The sequence below is a fragment of the Tachysurus fulvidraco genome, chromosome 15, assembly GCF_022655615.1.
Source record: "Tachysurus fulvidraco isolate hzauxx_2018 chromosome 15, HZAU_PFXX_2.0, whole genome shotgun sequence".
Lineage (NCBI taxonomy): Eukaryota > Metazoa > Chordata > Actinopteri > Siluriformes > Bagridae > Tachysurus > Tachysurus fulvidraco.
In genome coordinates, this window is record NC_062532.1 from 1,471,355 (window position 1) to 1,489,256 (window position 17,902).

At 43.6% G+C, this 17,902-nt stretch overlaps 5 protein-coding genes across 6 annotated transcripts in view; 3 read left to right on the plus strand and 2 right to left on the minus strand.

Moving 5' to 3' along the window:
• The window catches only part of polr2b (RNA polymerase II subunit B), a 9,620-nt gene extending 7,103 nt beyond the window's left edge, over window positions 1-2,517 (minus strand). The window contains exons 1-7 of the mRNA XM_027138194.2: window positions 2,361-2,517; window positions 1,642-1,714; window positions 1,398-1,548; window positions 963-1,075; window positions 635-854; window positions 387-545; window positions 140-304 (exon numbers count right to left, since the gene is read on the minus strand). Coding sequence (XP_026993995.1) covers window positions 140-304; window positions 387-545; window positions 635-854; window positions 963-1,075; window positions 1,398-1,548; window positions 1,642-1,714; window positions 2,361-2,379 — 900 coding nt within the window. The 5' untranslated portion in view covers window positions 2,380-2,517. The remainder of the gene's footprint in view (window positions 1-139; window positions 305-386; window positions 546-634; window positions 855-962; window positions 1,076-1,397; window positions 1,549-1,641; window positions 1,715-2,360) is intronic.
• A 320-nt stretch (window positions 2,518-2,837) lies between these two features.
• noa1 (nitric oxide associated 1) lies at window positions 2,838-7,140 on the plus strand. Its single transcript, XM_027138195.2, is given in 8 exon segments — window positions 2,838-3,503; window positions 3,506-4,195; window positions 4,564-4,728; window positions 4,816-5,027; window positions 5,107-5,238; window positions 5,336-5,452; window positions 6,358-6,475; window positions 6,617-7,140. Coding segments are annotated over 8 exon segments (2,205 nt in total). The 5' UTR covers window positions 2,838-2,956; the 3' UTR covers window positions 6,841-7,140.
• A 1,203-nt stretch (window positions 7,141-8,343) lies between these two features.
• eef2kmt (eukaryotic elongation factor 2 lysine methyltransferase) lies at window positions 8,344-10,699 on the plus strand. Its single transcript, XM_027138110.2, has 8 exons — window positions 8,344-8,548; window positions 8,642-8,701; window positions 8,789-8,869; window positions 8,944-9,045; window positions 9,148-9,281; window positions 9,642-9,892; window positions 10,274-10,417; window positions 10,554-10,699. Exons 1-8 carry the CDS (start codon window positions 8,471-8,473, stop codon window positions 10,658-10,660), a joined length of 957 nt encoding a protein of 318 aa, XP_026993911.2. The 5' UTR covers window positions 8,344-8,470; the 3' UTR covers window positions 10,661-10,699.
• On the minus strand, window positions 9,884-15,622 carry alg1 (ALG1 chitobiosyldiphosphodolichol beta-mannosyltransferase). Of its 2 annotated transcripts, none has more exons than XM_047800690.1 (13): window positions 15,566-15,622; window positions 13,444-13,521; window positions 13,250-13,353; window positions 13,024-13,172; window positions 12,849-12,938; window positions 12,372-12,482; window positions 12,002-12,120; window positions 11,883-11,921; window positions 11,740-11,799; window positions 11,537-11,647; window positions 11,326-11,440; window positions 11,143-11,218; window positions 9,884-11,032 (listed from the first exon to the last, which is right to left on the minus strand). In XM_047800690.1, the coding sequence occupies exons 3-13, from the start codon at window positions 13,283-13,285 to the stop codon at window positions 10,895-10,897; spliced, it is 1,044 nt and encodes a 347-aa protein (XP_047656646.1). In that variant the 5' UTR covers window positions 13,286-13,353; window positions 13,444-13,521; window positions 15,566-15,622; the 3' UTR covers window positions 9,884-10,894. The 2 variants fall into 2 exon arrangements, with proteins under 2 accessions (XP_047656646.1, XP_026993909.2); XM_027138108.2 differs by lacking the exon at window positions 15,566-15,622 and adding an exon at window positions 14,033-14,375.
• c15h16orf89 (chromosome 15 C16orf89 homolog) lies at window positions 14,841-17,864 on the plus strand. The gene is made up of 8 exons (XM_027138109.2): window positions 14,841-15,240; window positions 15,790-15,942; window positions 16,371-16,521; window positions 16,585-16,702; window positions 16,786-16,948; window positions 17,219-17,323; window positions 17,425-17,502; window positions 17,753-17,864. Exons 1-8 carry the CDS (start codon window positions 15,078-15,080, stop codon window positions 17,854-17,856), a joined length of 1,035 nt encoding a protein of 344 aa, XP_026993910.1. The 5' UTR covers window positions 14,841-15,077; the 3' UTR covers window positions 17,857-17,864.
• The last annotated feature ends 38 nt before the right edge of the window (window positions 17,865-17,902 follow it).

Below are 17,902 nucleotides of genomic sequence, written 5' to 3' on the forward strand. Positions count from 1 at the left end.
AGAGAGAGAAGGACTGAGTGAGTGAGTGAGTGAGTGAGTGAGAGAGAGAGAGAGAGAGAAGGAGTGAGTGATTGAGTGAGAGAGAGAAAGCGAGAGAGAGATTGACCCTGACATGTAAGACCCTCCCACAGGTTTTTACCATTTCCATCATCTCGGGATCATCGAAGTCGTAGATGATGTGTTCCAGGATGTCTCTGTCGGACACGAAGCCCAGCGCCCGGAACACGATGATGATGGGAACTTCCTGTCTGATGTACGGTAAGGTGGAGACGATCCTCTGCCCGATCGCGCTCTTCTTTACTCCCTAGAAACAGAAACAGGAAGTGAAATGACATGGAACCAACCGACAGCGGAGGGACGCTGTGTGACATGACTGTTGATGGTACCTGTCCTCCTCTGGCCATCATGCTGACCCAGATGGTGCTGGTGGGTCTGGAGGAGTTCTCCAGGCAGGACCGGCACTCGGCCGTGTAGGCGTACTTCGAGTCCTTCTTGGCGAACACATACACGGTGTTTGTGGCCATTTTTTCCTGAGCAATCAGCACCTAGACACACACACGGATCACGCTCAATAACACACCGTGTCCTTTTACACGCTACGTGCTTCCTACACCGGCAGAGCCCTGACCCGTACCTTCTCAGAGCCGTTGATGATGAAGTAGCCGCCCGGGTCGAGAGGACACTCGTTCAGCTCGCACAGGTCACGGTCCGTCAGGCCGCTCAGCAGGCAGTAGGTGGACCGGAGCATGATGGGAATTTTACCGATGAAGGTTTTCTGGTGCTGCGTCTGCTGCTGCTCCTCTCCCTCCTTTATGATGGTCTTAGTGATGTCCACGTACAGAGGGGCCGAGTAACTAAACACACACACACTCGTGTTAATCAGAGTAGGGAGTGATTTGTGCTTGATGATGCACAAGAAAGTCATTCCTGATATTTGTTATATTTTATCCGACTAAACTCACGTGAGGTTTCGGAGACGTGCTTCGTTGGGCATCATGGGGGACGGAGCGCCATCTCTTTCCCAGTGTGTCGGCTTGGACAGGTAGATCTGCTCAAACTTCAGCAGGTACCGAGGCTACAGAGAAGAAAGACAAAGATTTATTAAGCCCTACACAGAAGAAGTGTGTTTGAGTGAGTGAGTGAGTGAGTGAGTGAGTGAGAGAGATAGTGAGAGAGAAAGAGAGAGAAAGAGAGGGAGGGAGAGAGAGAGAGTGAGTGACAGACAGAGAGAGAAAGTGTGAGTGAGTGAGAGACACAGACAGATAGAGAGAGAGAGCACGAGAGTGAGTGAGAGAGATAGAAAGAGACTGTGAGTGAGTGAGTCAGTGAATGAGAGAGAGACAGAGATAGAGAGCGAGAGAGAGAGAGAGAGAGAGAGAGAGTGAGTTAGTTCTCACCGGTTCCTCCACCTCTCCGGAGGTGTGCTGGGCCTCGGCCTGCAGGTCAATGGGCGGCGCGTCCTCCACAATCCTCTGGACGGACATCTGAATAAACTCATCAAATGAATCCAGCTGCTGTCGCACCAAACCTTTCTCATCAAAGTAGGAGCTGAGGGCAAAACAAACAAGACCGAAATATGAAAAAAAGTTTTCACAACAAGTTTTTAATAAAAGTCAGTAAACGTGAGCGAGGAAAAGGGACCTGATGACAATCCAGCAGGCTTCCTGCCACAGATCAGGAGTGATCTCATCATCATCCTCGTCATACTGTATATCTGTAGCAACACAACACAAATGTAGTGACAACAAACTGCTGCCTAACACACAAACCTGCACAAGGAAACACAAAGCCTGCGTCCTAAATGCTTCTATATTCACTATAAAGTTCACTAAATATAGTGCACACGCTTTATCGCAAACTCTACATAATAAACATTATCAAAATAAAAGTTATTAGCATTCACCTGTGTTACACTAAATGCTCTCAAAGTGTGTGAAAATATACAAAAGAGAAACGTAAAGGAACACAGAATAATGTAACAATAATGTTTCATATCTGACATTATGTTTGTAAAATGTATAAAATTCCAATTAGTTCCATAAACGTCTAAAATGCTAATGCTAATAAACATTAAGGGTAACGCTAGCAAACTATTTTCTTTAAAAGCACCCGTATTCCGCTAGAGCTGATGATTGGCTCAAAACGGGACATAAAGCGTCACACTGAAATAAGTAACCAATCATCACAAAGGACCGTGGACAAGGCAAACCAATCATAGTTTAGGGGGCGGGGCTTTCCGGAAAATAGTTGGGAAAACAAAAAAGAGCTACATTGTTAGCTAGCACAGAAAGAATACGCTGCGTTAACTAACTGGTTTTGTTATTAAGTACAATCTAAAGAACTACAATTAATAAACACACCTTCGTCTTGGTCATACATCGTGTTCTGGAGAAGTAATCCTCTTTAAAATGAATAAATAAATAGGCAGATATAATGAGCGAAAACTGCAGCAACGTCCCGGCGCTTAAAACGCGCTCTATTTAGAAACTGAGCTGCAGGAGAATATGGCGCATAAAATATACGTCACTGTCGGTCTTAGCGTTACAAGCCAGAATTATTATTATTATTATTATTATTATTATTATTATTATTATTATTATTATTATTATTATTATCTTAGTAGATAATAATAATATTTTGCCTCAGTAATTAACACTAAACTATTGCATTACAACATTTTACAGAGAAATGTCCATTTGTAAGCCGACAAAAAGGGTCTATAACTGACAGTTTAAAAAAAATATAATTATCTTTACAAAACTGTTCAATGTTTAAGTTTAATTTCTATACAGTTTGTTTTTAAAGTTCGTCCTGAAGAAACCGCCCCCCCCCCACAACACCTCGTGTGGCGTCATTTTCCTGCGACGGTCAAAAAAACCACACAGACGTTGTTTCACGTGTTGCAGTTTTTCAAGGTTGGAAATGTTCCTGTAGTTTATAGCGGATTTATAAAGTCATGTTTAGCTTATTACAAGTGCCTGTGTTCAGGTTTTTCAAGGTTCCTGCTTCGAGGCGATTAAAATGTATGTTAATGAGCAGAAATCATCAGTATAGGGGATTAGAATGTGGATGTTTATCTCAGTCCTCACTTTCTTTTGACCTGCTGTGCAAAAACAAGCAGAAATCCTTGTGGATCTCTATGAATGGGGCGTTTAGATCCCACAGCACTGAGGAGAAAAGGTATAAAGCTAATAAACCAGAGACTTACTCATCTGTCGAACCTGATAAAGAAGAAGAATTTGTCTTCCTGGACTACTGTGAATCCATGCACCATGAACAAGATCATATTCCTGAGCAGCTTCAGATCACAGACTCCATGAAAGAGTCAAAAGAGGAGATGAGATCTAAAAGGACTGTAACAGAACTGCAGCAAAAAGCTCTGAAGCTGCAACTGAGCTCATTAAACGATGTTGGAGATCTTAACGCGGACCTGGAGGATCGTGTCGAGTTCCACGATGTCGGATTTCCACTTGAGAGATCCACGAAGAAGAAGAAGAAGACGAAGCACGACAGAAGATCTACGGAAGTCCGGACGCTGAGATGCCGATCGGTGAGACGTCCTGCTCGGGCTGTGGTGCTTTAATGCACTGCGTGGCTCCTGAAGTTCCCGGTTACCTTCCAAGCGAGAAATATAAACAGTTATTAGAGGAAGACAAACTCAAGAAGGCCATCTGTCAGCGCTGTTTTCTGCTCACACACCACCAGAAGGCTTTGAACGTCACCATGTCGAAGGAAGAGTACAGGAAAATCGTGAGTCGGATCAAATCCGAGAAAGCTTTGGTGCTGCTCATTGTGGATCTCCTCGATCTACCGGACTCCATCGTGCCTGGCCTGCCGCAGCTCGTCGGCAAAAACAAGCACGTCACTGTTTTGGGGAACAAAGTGGACCTGCTGCCTGCTGATTCCCAGAACTACCTGAAGCGGATCAGGAGTCAGCTGGTCCAGCATTGCACCGACGCTGGAGTTCCTACACGAGATTCCAAGGATGTTCATCTGATTAGCGCCAAAACAGGATACGGGATCGAGAACTTGATCACGAAGCTCCAGGCATCTTGGAAGTATAAAGGAGATGTGTATTTGGTTGGTACTGCCAACGCTGGCAAGTCAACTCTGTTTAACACTCTTCTGGAGTCTGATTACTGCAAATCCAGATCATCAGACGTCATCCATAAAGCCACGATATCACCGTGGCCCGGTAAGGCACGACTCGTTAATGTTAAGAAATAAAAGCACGCCCATCTGATTCTACCATAACTAGTGATCTCTTGAGTGAATCAGTGAATTGTTTGATTTGACTCACTGCACCTAGAAGATTCTTTTTCAGCTCCCAAACGGTTCGGTGACTCTAAAGTTGTTCTAAACTTTAAAATAATGATTTGTAAAAAAAAAAGATTAGAAGATAAACGTAATAAATACATTTCGGTATCCGAAAGGCCAAAGAGTCGACTCATTTGTGACCTTTTTTTTTTTTTTTTTTTTTTTAGAAATATTCACATTTGTGTCAGGATTTGGTTTAAATCCGTTACCATTAAGGAAATGTTTTTTTTTTTTTCTTTTCTAAAGGGACAACACTGAACCTCCTGAAGTTCCCCATCATCAACCCGACGCCGTACAGGATGTTCAGACGTGCGGAGCGACTGCGACTGGCGGCGCAACAGACCGAGGACGATCTCGATCCCGAGGAACTCAAGAGAATCCAACATTTACGTAAACAGGGCTACTTGATCGGTGAGCTGAAGCAGTTTTTTACTAGTATATGATGACTGATTATTCATAACCACAAAAGGATCGAAACGAGATGTAACTTGTCGGCAGGTCGCGTCGGGAGAACGTTCCGGGTGCCGTCTTCTAGAAAAGACTTAGTGGAGTTCGACCCAGACAGCCTCAGCTTCGGAGAGGACCCGAATGAAGACTACGTGGGCTTACTGAGTTCCAAAGACGAAGCTCCCGAGGCTGAATTTACGTACAACGAAATTAAAGACGCTCACTGGTTCTACGACACGCCAGGCATCATGAAAGAGCGCGACGTGAGTACGACGACACGTCGAGTCGGGCGTATACGTGCGCGGAAACAAAAACGCTTAATGTTTGTTATTCAATCACCAGATTCTCAGCCTGCTGAACGAACAGGAAGTGAAGCTGGTGCTGCCGACGCACGCCATCACGCCCAGGACGTTCGTACTGAAGCCGGGGATGGTGTTGTTTCTCGGAGCGTTGGCGCGGATCGATTATCTGGAAGCGAGTTTGTTTATTTATTTTGTTTGACAGTTATGGAATGACATTAATTACATTTCTTTACTACGTGTGCTTATAATCTCTACGCTTTCTTTTCCAGGGAAATCAGCCGTGCTGGTTTACCGTCGTGGCTTCGTCTCAAATCCCCGTCCACGTCACTAGTTTGGACAAAGCCGACTCTACGTACCAGAAGCACGCCGGGAAAGCGCTACTAGCTGTGAGTTACACGCTTTTCATCTTCCGGTCTTTCCTGTAAGGCGGGGTCTCCGATATTTGAGAAATGCTTCAGAAAACCGAGTCGGGACGACAAACTAAACAAAAATCAAAACTAACGTGTAGCCAATGAGCACAAAGGGGCGGGGCTTGTCAATATGCGGCGGAGAGGGTGTTCAGTGCGCATGTGTGACGTTAGCAGAAAGCGGTTTTAACATCGACATGGAGGATAAAAACAAAGAAAGAAAGAGAAGAAAGACTTACGATAAGGACAAGAAGTAGGACGTGTTAATATAGGATCAGCTTTCCAGCGCTGGAGAGAACTGAAGGAGCAGGAAGTTGGCCACATATTCACAGGTTGGAGTTTCCCGAGTCAATAACTCCTGAGCTAAACGCTGTTACTACACAAATAACACCTCTTTTCTATCGTAGTAATGTAGAGAGGCAGCTACAACCGTGTTTTGTGTAGTAACAGCGTTTAGCTCAGGAGTTATCGACTCGGGAAACTCCGACCTGTGAATATGTGGCCGACTTTACTTAAGACGCCGAGGCACTTTTTTCCTTCTCGATAGGTGAGTAACGTTGGTTTTGCTTTGTTACACAGAACTAATATATGCCTTTGTCCTTTACATCATTATGCTTGTGTGGCATTTTTGCTTGTTTGTTTATCTACAATCGTATTGTTCTTCCCTTCAGCTATGATAAAGACACGTTTCTTTCTGTTAGTCGCCTGGGTTACGTATGTACGTGTGGGCGGAGCTATCGATACAGGGGTGGGACTCGTTTGGGTTAGGGGCGTGTTTGTTTTGGTGATTTTATATGTCAACATTGGCTTTCAAACATCGGAGACCGCACCTTTAATCCTTTTCGATCTTATTAATCTCGACACTCTCTCCACTTCCTGTTTAGGTGCCAACAGGTGGAGAGGAACGAATGAAAACGTTTCCAGCTTTCGTGTCCCGAGATTTCGAGCTCGAGGGCCGAGGACCGAACACGGCGGCGACAGACATCAAAATATCTTCAGCAGGTGCGTCAGTATAACAGCATACAACTAACACACTGTGCAGACGGTATGATAAAGATTAAATCCCCACGATGCAGTGCAACAGGATAAAATCTGTACATTAGGACTAATTCACCGTGTGTGTGGTTTGGGACACATCCACAGGTTGGATCGCTGTAACAGCGGCGGAGTCGGAGCGCCTCCGTCTGAGAGGCCACGCCCCCGAGGAGGCGGGGCTTTGTTTACGTGACCCACCGCTCCTCCCGCACATCGTCAACGTGAAGGGGCCACGGATTCCCAAATCACCTGCCTACAAGACGAAAAAACCACAAGCGCTGCGGGACGCGGTTCTTTCCGGCCAAAGACAGAAGACAAAAAAACGACTGTAAATCCGAATAAAAAAAAGATCGACGTGTTTGTTAAATTAAATTAGTTTTATTATGAACAGACGTTGCACTGATTACATTCAGTGTCCCGAGTTAGCGAACCGATTGTAATTATATGATAAATATGTTATACAGATTTATTCCACTTATTCCTCATCTGTGTTAAAGATGTTAAATAGAGCTTCATGTGATTTTGACTGTATAATAAATCGATTGAAATGAAACCATTATTTAAACTAAATAATCGCAACGTATCCTCTGCTTCTGGAAGATTCTATGCAAAGCAATACAATATTTTGATACAATTATTATTATTATTATTTTTTTTAATAAATGCAAAAGATAGGGAAAGAAGTGCTCGTTCATCTAAGTAGGTCTTCAGCCGCCGTTTGAAAATAGCCAGTGACTCAGCTGTCCGGACCTCTAGGGGAAGTTCATTCCACCACCTTGGTGCCAGAACAGAGAAGAGTCTTTTAGTATACAGTACCTGCCTCTTACCCTGAGAGATGGTGGGACCAGTCGAGCAGTGCTGGTAGATCGGAGGAGTGATGAGGGCTTTGAGGTAAGAAGGAGCTGGACAGTTTTTTGGCTTTGTAGACAAGCATCAGTGTTTTGAATCTGATGTGTTCAGCTACCGGAAGCCAGTGGAGGGATCGCAGCAGCGGGGGGTGGTGGTGGTGGTGTGGGAGAACTTTGGCAGGTTGAAAACAAGCCGTGCAGCTGCATTATGAATAATAATAAATAATATGAATTAAATCAGACTATATGATGCTTAACCAGGACAGATGTGTTGGGCTTAACCCTAATATCTTACACCATGCTATGCTGCGTTATTTAACACAATATAACCCAACATTAAACTCTTCTATATTATTCTATGTATATTTGGAAGAAAACACTACATTATTCCATAGCACGTTATACTGTATTGTTGTGTACTGCACAATACTATGCTATTAGTCTAATGTGGGGAATAATAAATTTAACTCAATAAAAACTACGAATGAATTAATGTATGATTGATTTCTGTTCTCAGACCTTCAGGGTCGGGGGTTCGATTCCCGCCTCCACCTTGTGTGTGTGGAGTTTGCATGTTCTCCCCGTGCCTCGGGGGTTTCCTCCGGGTACTCCAGTTTCCTCCCCCGGTCCAAACACATGCATGGTAGGTTGATTGGCATCTCTCTGGAAAATTGTCCATAGTGTGTGAGTGTGTGTGAGTGAATGAGTGTGTGTGTGTGTGCCCTGTGATGGGTTGGCACTCCGTCCAGGGTGTATCCTGCCTCGATGCCCGATGACGCCTGAGATAGGCACAGGCTCCCCGTGACCCGAGAAGTTCAGATAAGCGGAAAATGAATGAATGATTTCTGTTCTCAGCATCTCTGTATACAGTTGCATTTACATGCAAGTGAATCTGGACCCTTCCATTATGGCGGATGCGTTAACGCACTGGACCCGTCCAATATGGCGTCTACTATAATTTATATCCAATCACAGCGCAGAAAGCGGAATATTACTGACCAATCCGAACGCAGAAGGCGGAATGATCGGAAAACAAGGAAGTAAAATAACTCGTGTATAAAACGTGGCTATGTTTATGAATGAAAGGTGTTGCTTTATACAGCGTTTTTAAATAATGAGCTTTAATTCCGTCTCGTGTCGTTTCCAGTTGTCGTTTTTCGCCATGTGTCGCCTGCACACGTTTCCATGGACGGTAAAGATCTTAACTAAAAGTTTCTCATCGGGTCAGTAATCTGTTTTCACTACAGTTTCATATCTAAACCAGTGATCTATGGTTACGTTTTAGTCTTTAGAAACTGAACTCCAAACCTCGGCGTCAGACGTAATATTGGACGTTTTAAAAAAGGTAGTAATTGTCAGATGGTCCCTTGAGTTTATAGTTTATTTTACAACTTCATTTGTGGTTTAAAGTCGTGTGTCGGTTTGTATTTAGACTTGTCTTCATCCCGTGTGTCGTAAAAACCCACCTTCAGTGAAATACAGGACTCTTTTCCTGTGCGAACTAATAAAAAGGGTAAGTCTTGTTTTCTTCTCTTCTCTTCTTCTTTCCACCACTAGAGGGATTTAAATGAGAATGATTTCTTGTAGCATGAGTCCACTGTGTCTGAGCCTTTAGATGACCTGTATGATGCTCTCGCTGACGTCGTGGGAGCTACAGAGGAGACTCTGTGCTACAAAACCTATTTCCTGGTAAGCAGATTGCTTTTCGGTACACCACGTCGTTTTGACGTCATGAATGATGCGTCCCGGGATGTTATGACGTCACAGTCACCGGTGTAAATCGTTGATCAGCCTTCAGGAGAGCCGATGAGCCTGGAGGAGAACGTGGCGATGATCTCAGAGGGCACCACTGGGCTCGTTACGTGGGAGGCGGCGCTCAACCTGGCCGAGTGGGCGCTGGAAAACACGCACATCTTCGCCGGAAAGTATGTCGCCTTACTTCTGTTTTTAACCCGCTATATGTCCCATATGCACAGTTCGGCTAATGTGCTGGATCTCAAGACTATGTCTACACTGACGGGAAGGTCATGAGATCGAATCCCCGACGGGAAGGTCATGAGATCGAATCCCCGACGGGAAGGTCATGAGATCGAAGCCCCGACGGGAAGGTCATGAGATCGAATCGAAATAAATCTAAGTCACTCTGGACACCTTATCTTCCCGTTAAGGGTGTCTGCTAAATGCCGTAAACGTAAGACTAGCTGGATACGTGCTGTGCTGCGTCTGAATCCAGAGCGATGATTATCGTGATAAACTAACCGTGATCCCGTGCCGCTCTGCTGCAGGACGGTTCTGGAGCTGGGCAGCGGCGCAGGACTCACCGGTATAGCAGTGTGTCACGCCTGTAAGCCCAAAACATACATTTTTACCGACTGCCATCAGAGCGTGCTCCAGAGACTACGGGATAACATCCGGCACAACGGTTTAACCCAGGAACATGACACGGGCGTGTCGGTGCGTGTGGAGGAACTGGACTGGGAACACGTGCGAGAGGAGGAGCTACAGAGAATGGAGGCGGAGACTGTCATAGCAGCAGGTGCGAAGCTTTTTAATCCTTTATTCTAGTTGTTTTAAGAGGTTGACAAGAAATTGAAGATGTATTAAAAGTTGAAATATATATATATATATATTTTTTTAAAAAAAAAAAGCACTCTGTCCACTTCAATAGGAACACTTCAATATAATGATCAGCCAATCACAAATCAGGTGGTAGTGGCACAGTTTACACAATCATACAGATATTGTAAGCGATTACACGAGTCACTACTTGCTTCCCGGCATCTCAGACCTCGGACTCTCTTATGCTTCGACCCACCTGATTGGCTGATTAAAGAACTGCACGGATGATTTAAATTCTAATAAAGTGGACAGCGATCCAGATTATAATCGCACCCTAAAATCCTTTTAACACACACAGATGTCGTCTACGATCCTGAGCTCGTTGGCTGTCTGGTCAGGCTACTAGAGAAACTCGTGAAGTGTCAGAAAAAGGCTCCGGAGGTTCTCATCTCCTCGACGATCCGCAACCCAGGAACTTACACCGGCTTCAAGAAGGAACTGGGTGAGTTTAATGTCAGTAAGAACACCGATAACTATTGAACAACACTGACAGGCATTCATCAAGATAGTATCAGTAACGCTAACGTTAACAGTAACATGGCTTGATGGCTTTGTCTTTTTTTTTTCCCTCCGTACAGAAAAGGCTGGATTGAAACACGTCACATATACAAATCCCGTCACGCACGTTTTCCCGTATGACAGAACGTCTTCAATAGAAATCATCAACGTGCATGCTGCTGACTGAATCTCAAAAAAAAAAAAAATGTAATAAAGTGCTTATGTACATCGTATTTACACAAAGTGTGCTTCTTTTTTGCTTCATGTTCAAGTTTTGTCCAATGGAATTACTGGAATGACACAGACACAAAGAAAACAACAACCCAGAATGTAAATGTTTACCCTGTACGAATCCCTGCGACCTCATCACCTTCCTCATTATTATTATTATTATTATTATTATTACTACTTCTGCTACTGCTCAGTCACAGTGTTCCTTAAACAGCGGCAGGATGTTTTGGTCCCAGTTTTCATCCCAGCGTTGCTGAACGCTCTCTCTGAGGTTCCTTCGGAAGACGCTCAGCTTCCCCTGGTCGTTAGGGAAGTCTGAGAACAGCAACTGTACCACACACACACACACACACACACACACGCACACACAGTTAAAATGGTGTATCGATATAAAGCTTTTTTCTTTCTATTGTGTTTAAAATCCTCGCTGTCGTTTACCTTCAGCTGCTCCGACAGCTCGGCCGCGTCCTTGAAGATCAGGCCGTTCTCCTCGTGCTTCAGCAGCTCGTCCAAACTTCAACGGCGCGGTCAGGAATTTGGAGAACCGCACAAAAACAAATGACTCTTAAAAAAAAAAAATTGTAGGAACGAGCAGATTTTTTGTGTAGAAGAAAAACTCACCAGCGGAAGTGTATGGCGCAGACAGGGAGACAGCACCCGAACATGTCGACCACCTTCATGGGCAGGTCCAGTCCGCTGGAGGACTTGTGCAAGCAGACGCCGAGATCGGCCGAACCTGTGAAACAACGTCGACGACTCACGGATGTTTAGCTGATTACTTTTGAATTACTAATTAACGTCGTTCGTGTTTAACGGCGCATAAAGAACTCACCCAGCAGAACTGGATAATCCTCGGCTTCCATCCACGGAGTGCAGATCTTAACGTGATGGAACTCTTTCGAGTTGATGATCTTCTCATAATAGTCCTTCTGAGGACCTTTACCTGGAGTTTCCGACAGAAAAATAGGAACGGTCTACATCTAGAGTGCAAACATCATCATCATCATCGTTTCCGTACGTATCGAGAGCAGAAACCTGTGATGGCGCAGACGAGCGACGGGAGACGTTCTCCTGCTTCTACGAACCCTTCGTAATCTGTCCAGAGAGAGAGAGAGAGACAGTCGGGTGAGATCGAGACCTTCCTTTAAAGACGATAAAGGAAGTAAAAAACAACTTACCTTCGAGTGCCTTTAAAAGAACGGAGAAATCTTCGTCCTCTGTGAAAGAGTAAATCCGTCAGTGTTGTATACGGAATGTTATTTAACTAGCGTATAAGAGACCGTAATGTAGAGCTGACCGGTCCAGCTGGTGCTGCTGATCAGAAGAGCGGGACGTCCGGCTGCTAGCGTCACTTCGCCGGTTTTAGTGTTTCGTTCGGTGAACGCGGTCAGCTCCGTGTTCTCCTGGTTTTCAGAACTACCACGAATAAAAAGTGATCACTGCGAGGCTTGTACGTTATATCGCATGGAAACAAACGTAATCACCTCGACGTTCAGAAAATGCCAAGTGCACTTGTGAAGCCAGGGGGCGCTACAGCAAGCAACAAGAAGCTCAGCAAGAGATTATATGTGTTAAAACTGTCATAAAAAGAACTGTCGTAAATGTAACGATCGTGTGTCACAAAAAATAGGGGTCCAAGCACTTTATAGCGTCGGTGAGTAACTCACCACGCTCTGAATTGTGGGTAAGCGCTGGCCATGCGAATGAAGAGCTCGTGACGAAGCTTCAATGGTGTTTCCCGGAATATCGAAGGCGGCTTGTCGTATAAAGTCGACGCCCTGAGGGGGGTAAAAAAAAGTTACGATCGTATTAACCGATTGATCTTACGAGGCAAGCGATGAACATTTCAGGAACTTTAAGGAATAAAAGATTGTATAGTTGTGTTTCAAAGTGTGTTTATTTTACTTTAAAGTCCGTTTAATTTAATATTATGAATATATAAAGTCAATTTTATTTAATATTACTCATGCTTAGGTTAAAGCTTTCAGAACTGGGAGAGCGTTGAACCCAATGATGTCATTAAATAGATCATCCAATCATCTTTCGGTATGCAAATTCAGACCACGTATAGCATTAGTTTACCGATGAAGTGGGTGTGGCATTTTCAAATTTGCACAAATGACAGATTGGTGTTAAACGTGTACCGAATATTCCAGTTCTTCCAAAGATCTCGCCTCATCGCATCCGTGACGCAAAGGTTGTGATCGGCGAAACGTCCGAAAATTTTCTCATACCTGTTAGAGAGAAGTGAGGTGTAAAAGAAAAGCGTAGAATTGTTGATATCGTGTATGTAAGTTTTCTGTAAGGAGTTTTCAGTACCATTTTGCCAGCTTGACGATGGGATGGTTCTCGCCGTGACTCAGCGCCATGATGGAGTAACCGTAATTGTGCCAGTCGATCACAAACTGCGCTCCGATCAAGCGGCTCGCCAGCCACACCACGGCGATGCTCGGCAGTCCCGGAGGATTCTAGGTCAGAAGACGCAAACGTCAAGCTACCGGAAACCGTCGACGCGACATCGGACTCGACGTCGGAAATGAAATACCTGTAGAAGAATGTACGCCTGATCGTCCAGCTTCATCAAGACGTAAAGAAGCTGCAGGGACTGAGAGATCACCTTGGTGACGTATCGGAGGATTTTAGGGCCGACTGAAAGCAAACAAACAAAATAAAACGTGATCAAACAAAAGTTCTCTTTTATGTTAGAAAAAAAACGAAGCGATGTAAAATCGCCGTTACATGGGAGGCCTTTATGCTCCACAATGGGAAGGATGTCGATCCGGTCCTCCTCCAGAACGTCTTGATGAGGTTTGGTGCCTGGAAAGACAGAATATTTCAGCAGAGTTCACTTCATCGGTTGATAGGAATAAATAGAAAACTAAACGTATCTACGGCTAGTGAACAAACTGGTGGAGCTGGGGGCGGGGCTTATTTATACACACACACACACCATACTTTTGTTCTTTAGTACGTTCTTTACTAACAAACACTAAACGAACCAATATTAGTGTCATGGTGTTAACATTATACACCATGACTTTTAGGGGCGGAGTCAGACCCCGTGTAGCTCCGCCCACACACAGGTGTTGTGGGATTGGGGTTGGTCATGAACGTTAATGAATATTAATATAAATATAAGGATACATTTGGATATTAACGACGGTTTATTTAAATTCTAATATGATTAAAGGTGTAAAAACGTCACTGAGACTTTAAATAAGTAGACAAGCACAAATAATAGCGACTATTTTGAGCGTCGGGTTGTTTACTGGACATATTATTATTATTATTATTATTATTATTATTAGCTTCCCTCCCTGTTCGTTACCGAGGAAACCGATAAAGGTGACGTTATATCCGTGTTTGCTGAGAGACAGCGCGTGATACTGCATGCGCGGGCTGCGTCCCAGGTCCCCGAGCACGAGCACGCACACGTTCAGGTGCGCCAGTTCGTCGCGTGATTTCAGGCCGCGCGCCAGGAGGAAAATAAACACGACGACGCCGACCGGCAGCAGCGCCCAGGACCAGCTGAGACCGGCCACCAGCCCCAACAGGACCAACGACACGGTCACCAGCAGGACCGCCGCATTGGCATCCGCCATTGTTGTGTTCCTCTGCGTGTGTGTGTGACGTCACTCGTGACGTGGCGGGGGATTTAAAGTGACAGCGTGTTAAAAATAAAAGGTTAACATAAATAACCAGACGTGTGACCATGCTTTATGTTTATACGCAGAATTATTATTATTATTATTATTATTATTATTATTATTATTATTATTATTATGTAAACGTTTTGTACCCAGTCAGTTTTGGTTAGGCCACGCCCACTAACACACCTACAGCAGGTAAACTTCATTCTCAAGCTCACAGTCATCAATACGGTTTAAAATATACACATCCGGTGTGTTTACAATCATCACGGATAAAAAAAATATATATATATATATTCCTTTTCTTAATTTTTTTTTATTCACTAAATCTAGAAACAGAAATGAAATTATTTTCACAACATTCAGTCATGTTTAGATCATTTCATATATATATACTGTGAATATGTAAACTGTAAAAAAAAAAGGAGTAAAGAAATGAAAAGAAAAAAAAAAGAAAATCGCTGTTGTACTTCACCTACTTCACCACTAGAGGTCCAGCCTTAACTTTTACACCTATAAATCTGAATATAAAGTGTAAAGTATATAAATATAAACACACGCTCCGACTTGTTTTTCTGTCGGACCCACGTGACTCTGAGCTTTAGACACGCCCACAAAACACTATCTCGCTCACATTCCGAACTGGACTGTTATTCTCTCTGATACTCCGTTATTATTATTATTATTATTATTATTATTATTATTAGTGGTGGTTTCGGCAAGATGCGCGTGCCCGTGACGCTCCTGCTGGTCGCGAGCCTGCGCTTTGTGCACCAGGAGGTTATAGATGACATTCTGGACACTTTGTCTAAAGGAGTGGACTTTTTTGAGCAGCAGAGCAGGGACATGAATCTGGATGGTGTTGTTGGTTATGTCATCCTGCAAGGTGAGCTGTGCAACACACTTTAAATCAGTACTTACTTGTGAGTTCTTGGGGGAACTTAATGTAAAATACAGTTTATATAGAACACTAGAACAATCTATAAAAGTGTGACCTGTATTTTAGTTAATTGACATGTTTTAAGTGGGGTGGGGTGTTAATTAACCTTAATGGTTAAGGCGTTGGATTACAGATTAGAAAGTCATGAGTTCGAATCCCAGGTCCACCAAGCTGCCCTTGAGCAAGGTCCTTAACCCTCAATTGTATAAATGGGAATACATTGTAAGATAAAGGATTCTGCTAAAAGACAGGAATGTAAATGTAGTTAAACCTGCTTGAAGAAATCCTCCTTCACACGTTCTGATGATGTTTGTTCTGAACTGGGTTGCCAGGTGTTTCCCCTTAAAGCGTGTCGTGAGTGATGAAGCAGCCTGTTACAAATATCATATATACTCAGCCATCTTTACTGACATCCTGAGCAGTGTGCTGTGTTCTGTGATCCTGCCTCCATGACGAATCCTTCTGTTTCACAATTTTTTATTTTTTTTCCATTAGCCCAGTTACAGGAAGCCACGAAATCTCAGACCCATTCAGACTCTCTGAACCTCTCTCAGCGCTCCATCGCCATGTCTCTGGTCAAAAAACTAGACAAAAGTCTGGCTCTTGCTGTCACGTCTCTTCAGGAAACGGATCCTAAATATTACAAAGGTACAAAAAAAAAAAAAAAAAAAGACAAAACCTTCATTTTTGGAAAGCCTATTTCTTGTACAGCATGTGTGTGTTTGTTGGTTTGTATGTGAACCGGGCTTCTGTCAATCACTGAGCTAATAAATATTCAAAAGCATTCAAATATCAAACCCACCTAATTACCATACTGTTTGTACGTTAGACACTTAACTTTGGAGTAAAGGTGTAAAAAAAAACATGAGAAAAAAATCTTAGAGACCCCAATAGAGCGCCATCGACGTTCAGGACATCTCTCTAACCACCAGCATCTACATCCTTTCCCTAGTATTCATGTAATATCTTTATATCATTTTTTTATTTCTAAGTTCTCAGTCATTTTTTTTTTAGTATTCACTTTGCCTCGATACAGGGTGCCAATAATTCTGCCCTGGACTGTTAACTCCTTACAGAGTTTGAACCCGTCTTGTCGGCATCTTTTTGGTCACTGCCTCGTGAACGGATCTCCACGGACCCGTCCCTGTCGTACACGTCGCCGGGATCCGTCGAGTGCTACGACGAGCAGCTCGGGGATAAGTGCATGACGCTGCTTCTGGGAACCTGGTAAGGAAAAAAAAAAATACAGTCCTTTGAATAATTGAAAAGTATAATAAAAAAAATTTGCAGGAAAGACGACGGGACGCCGTGCATCGTTACGAAAGCCTGCAGGGATACGATGACGCGGTTCGGGTGTCCGGATTACTCTCTGTCTCACCAGCTGCTGTACTTCATGATCGGGACGATGGTAATGAAGCTGCAGGTTACAGTTCAACCGACCAATCAGTGTATTATATTATTATTAATTATTATTATTTTTATTATTAATAGAAAGGATGTACCAGGATGCTGAAGGGGGAATTGAGGCTCTCGCGGGTTAACATCACTGTCCAACAATATCAGAAGATTTTCTGCTCCAACATGATGAAGAGCAACCAGGAGATCGGCGTCAAGGGCTTCACTGGACAAATACAAGATATCTTCATGGAGAACAGTCAGTATCGAGTCATACTTGATATCTCATACGTACGTTATGCGTCTTAATCAGAGCCGAGTGTGAGGTCATGGAATGGAACTCATTTAAAGATAGTAAATGCTGCTGTGTTTACTGCATGACGGGTGCTAAAGGGCGGCCATGTTGATTTTCATGTCGCTTGCTGAACTCTGGGTTGAGATCATGACGAATTTCAGAGTCTGGGGTCTAAGCAAAGCTTTTTATTTTTTAATTTTTTTTACTAAACTAATTCTCAACTTTATGTTCTAGTTCTGTTATGTGGGTTGGCCGGATTCTCAGACTTCTACAAAGCCGCCTGGCTGCAGCACATTCTGACCTGGCAGGACAAAGAACTGGGTTGTTTCGGGAAAAACGGTGAGCGTGCGAGCGGATACGGACCCGCACACTTACGACGTATTCGGACCGGTGCGGTAAAACGGTCGGACGATTCACTGACGCATTTCTTTCCCTCGCAGAAGACTACTCGCAGATGTTCGAGGAATATTTGGACACGCTGCACAAGCGAGTGAAGAGAAGGGAGAAGACGCTAAAAGGTGAATTCGAAAGATTATATATTTAAACTAAAGAAATGAAAGGGGACACTTTTAGCTGTACTGCTCAAATATTGTGTATAAAAAATAAATAAAAATGAAAATTTTTTTTAAAAATAACATTCCCCCCCCACCCACAATCAAAAATGCTTCTCTATTGTATTTTATTTTTTTTGTATTTTGCTGCTCTTCAACATTTAAAATTTAAATGCTTTCTTTCGTTTTATAAATAATTCCGCTGTCTTTTTTGCAGACGGATGCTCGAGTCACACCACAGGCGTGGCCATGAGCGCTCTGGGTGGTTACCTCAACTATTATCTGTCTGAACAAGACATTACAAAACGACCGCTGGTGTAAAAATGAAATGAGGATGGATAGATAGATAGATAAATAAATAAATAAA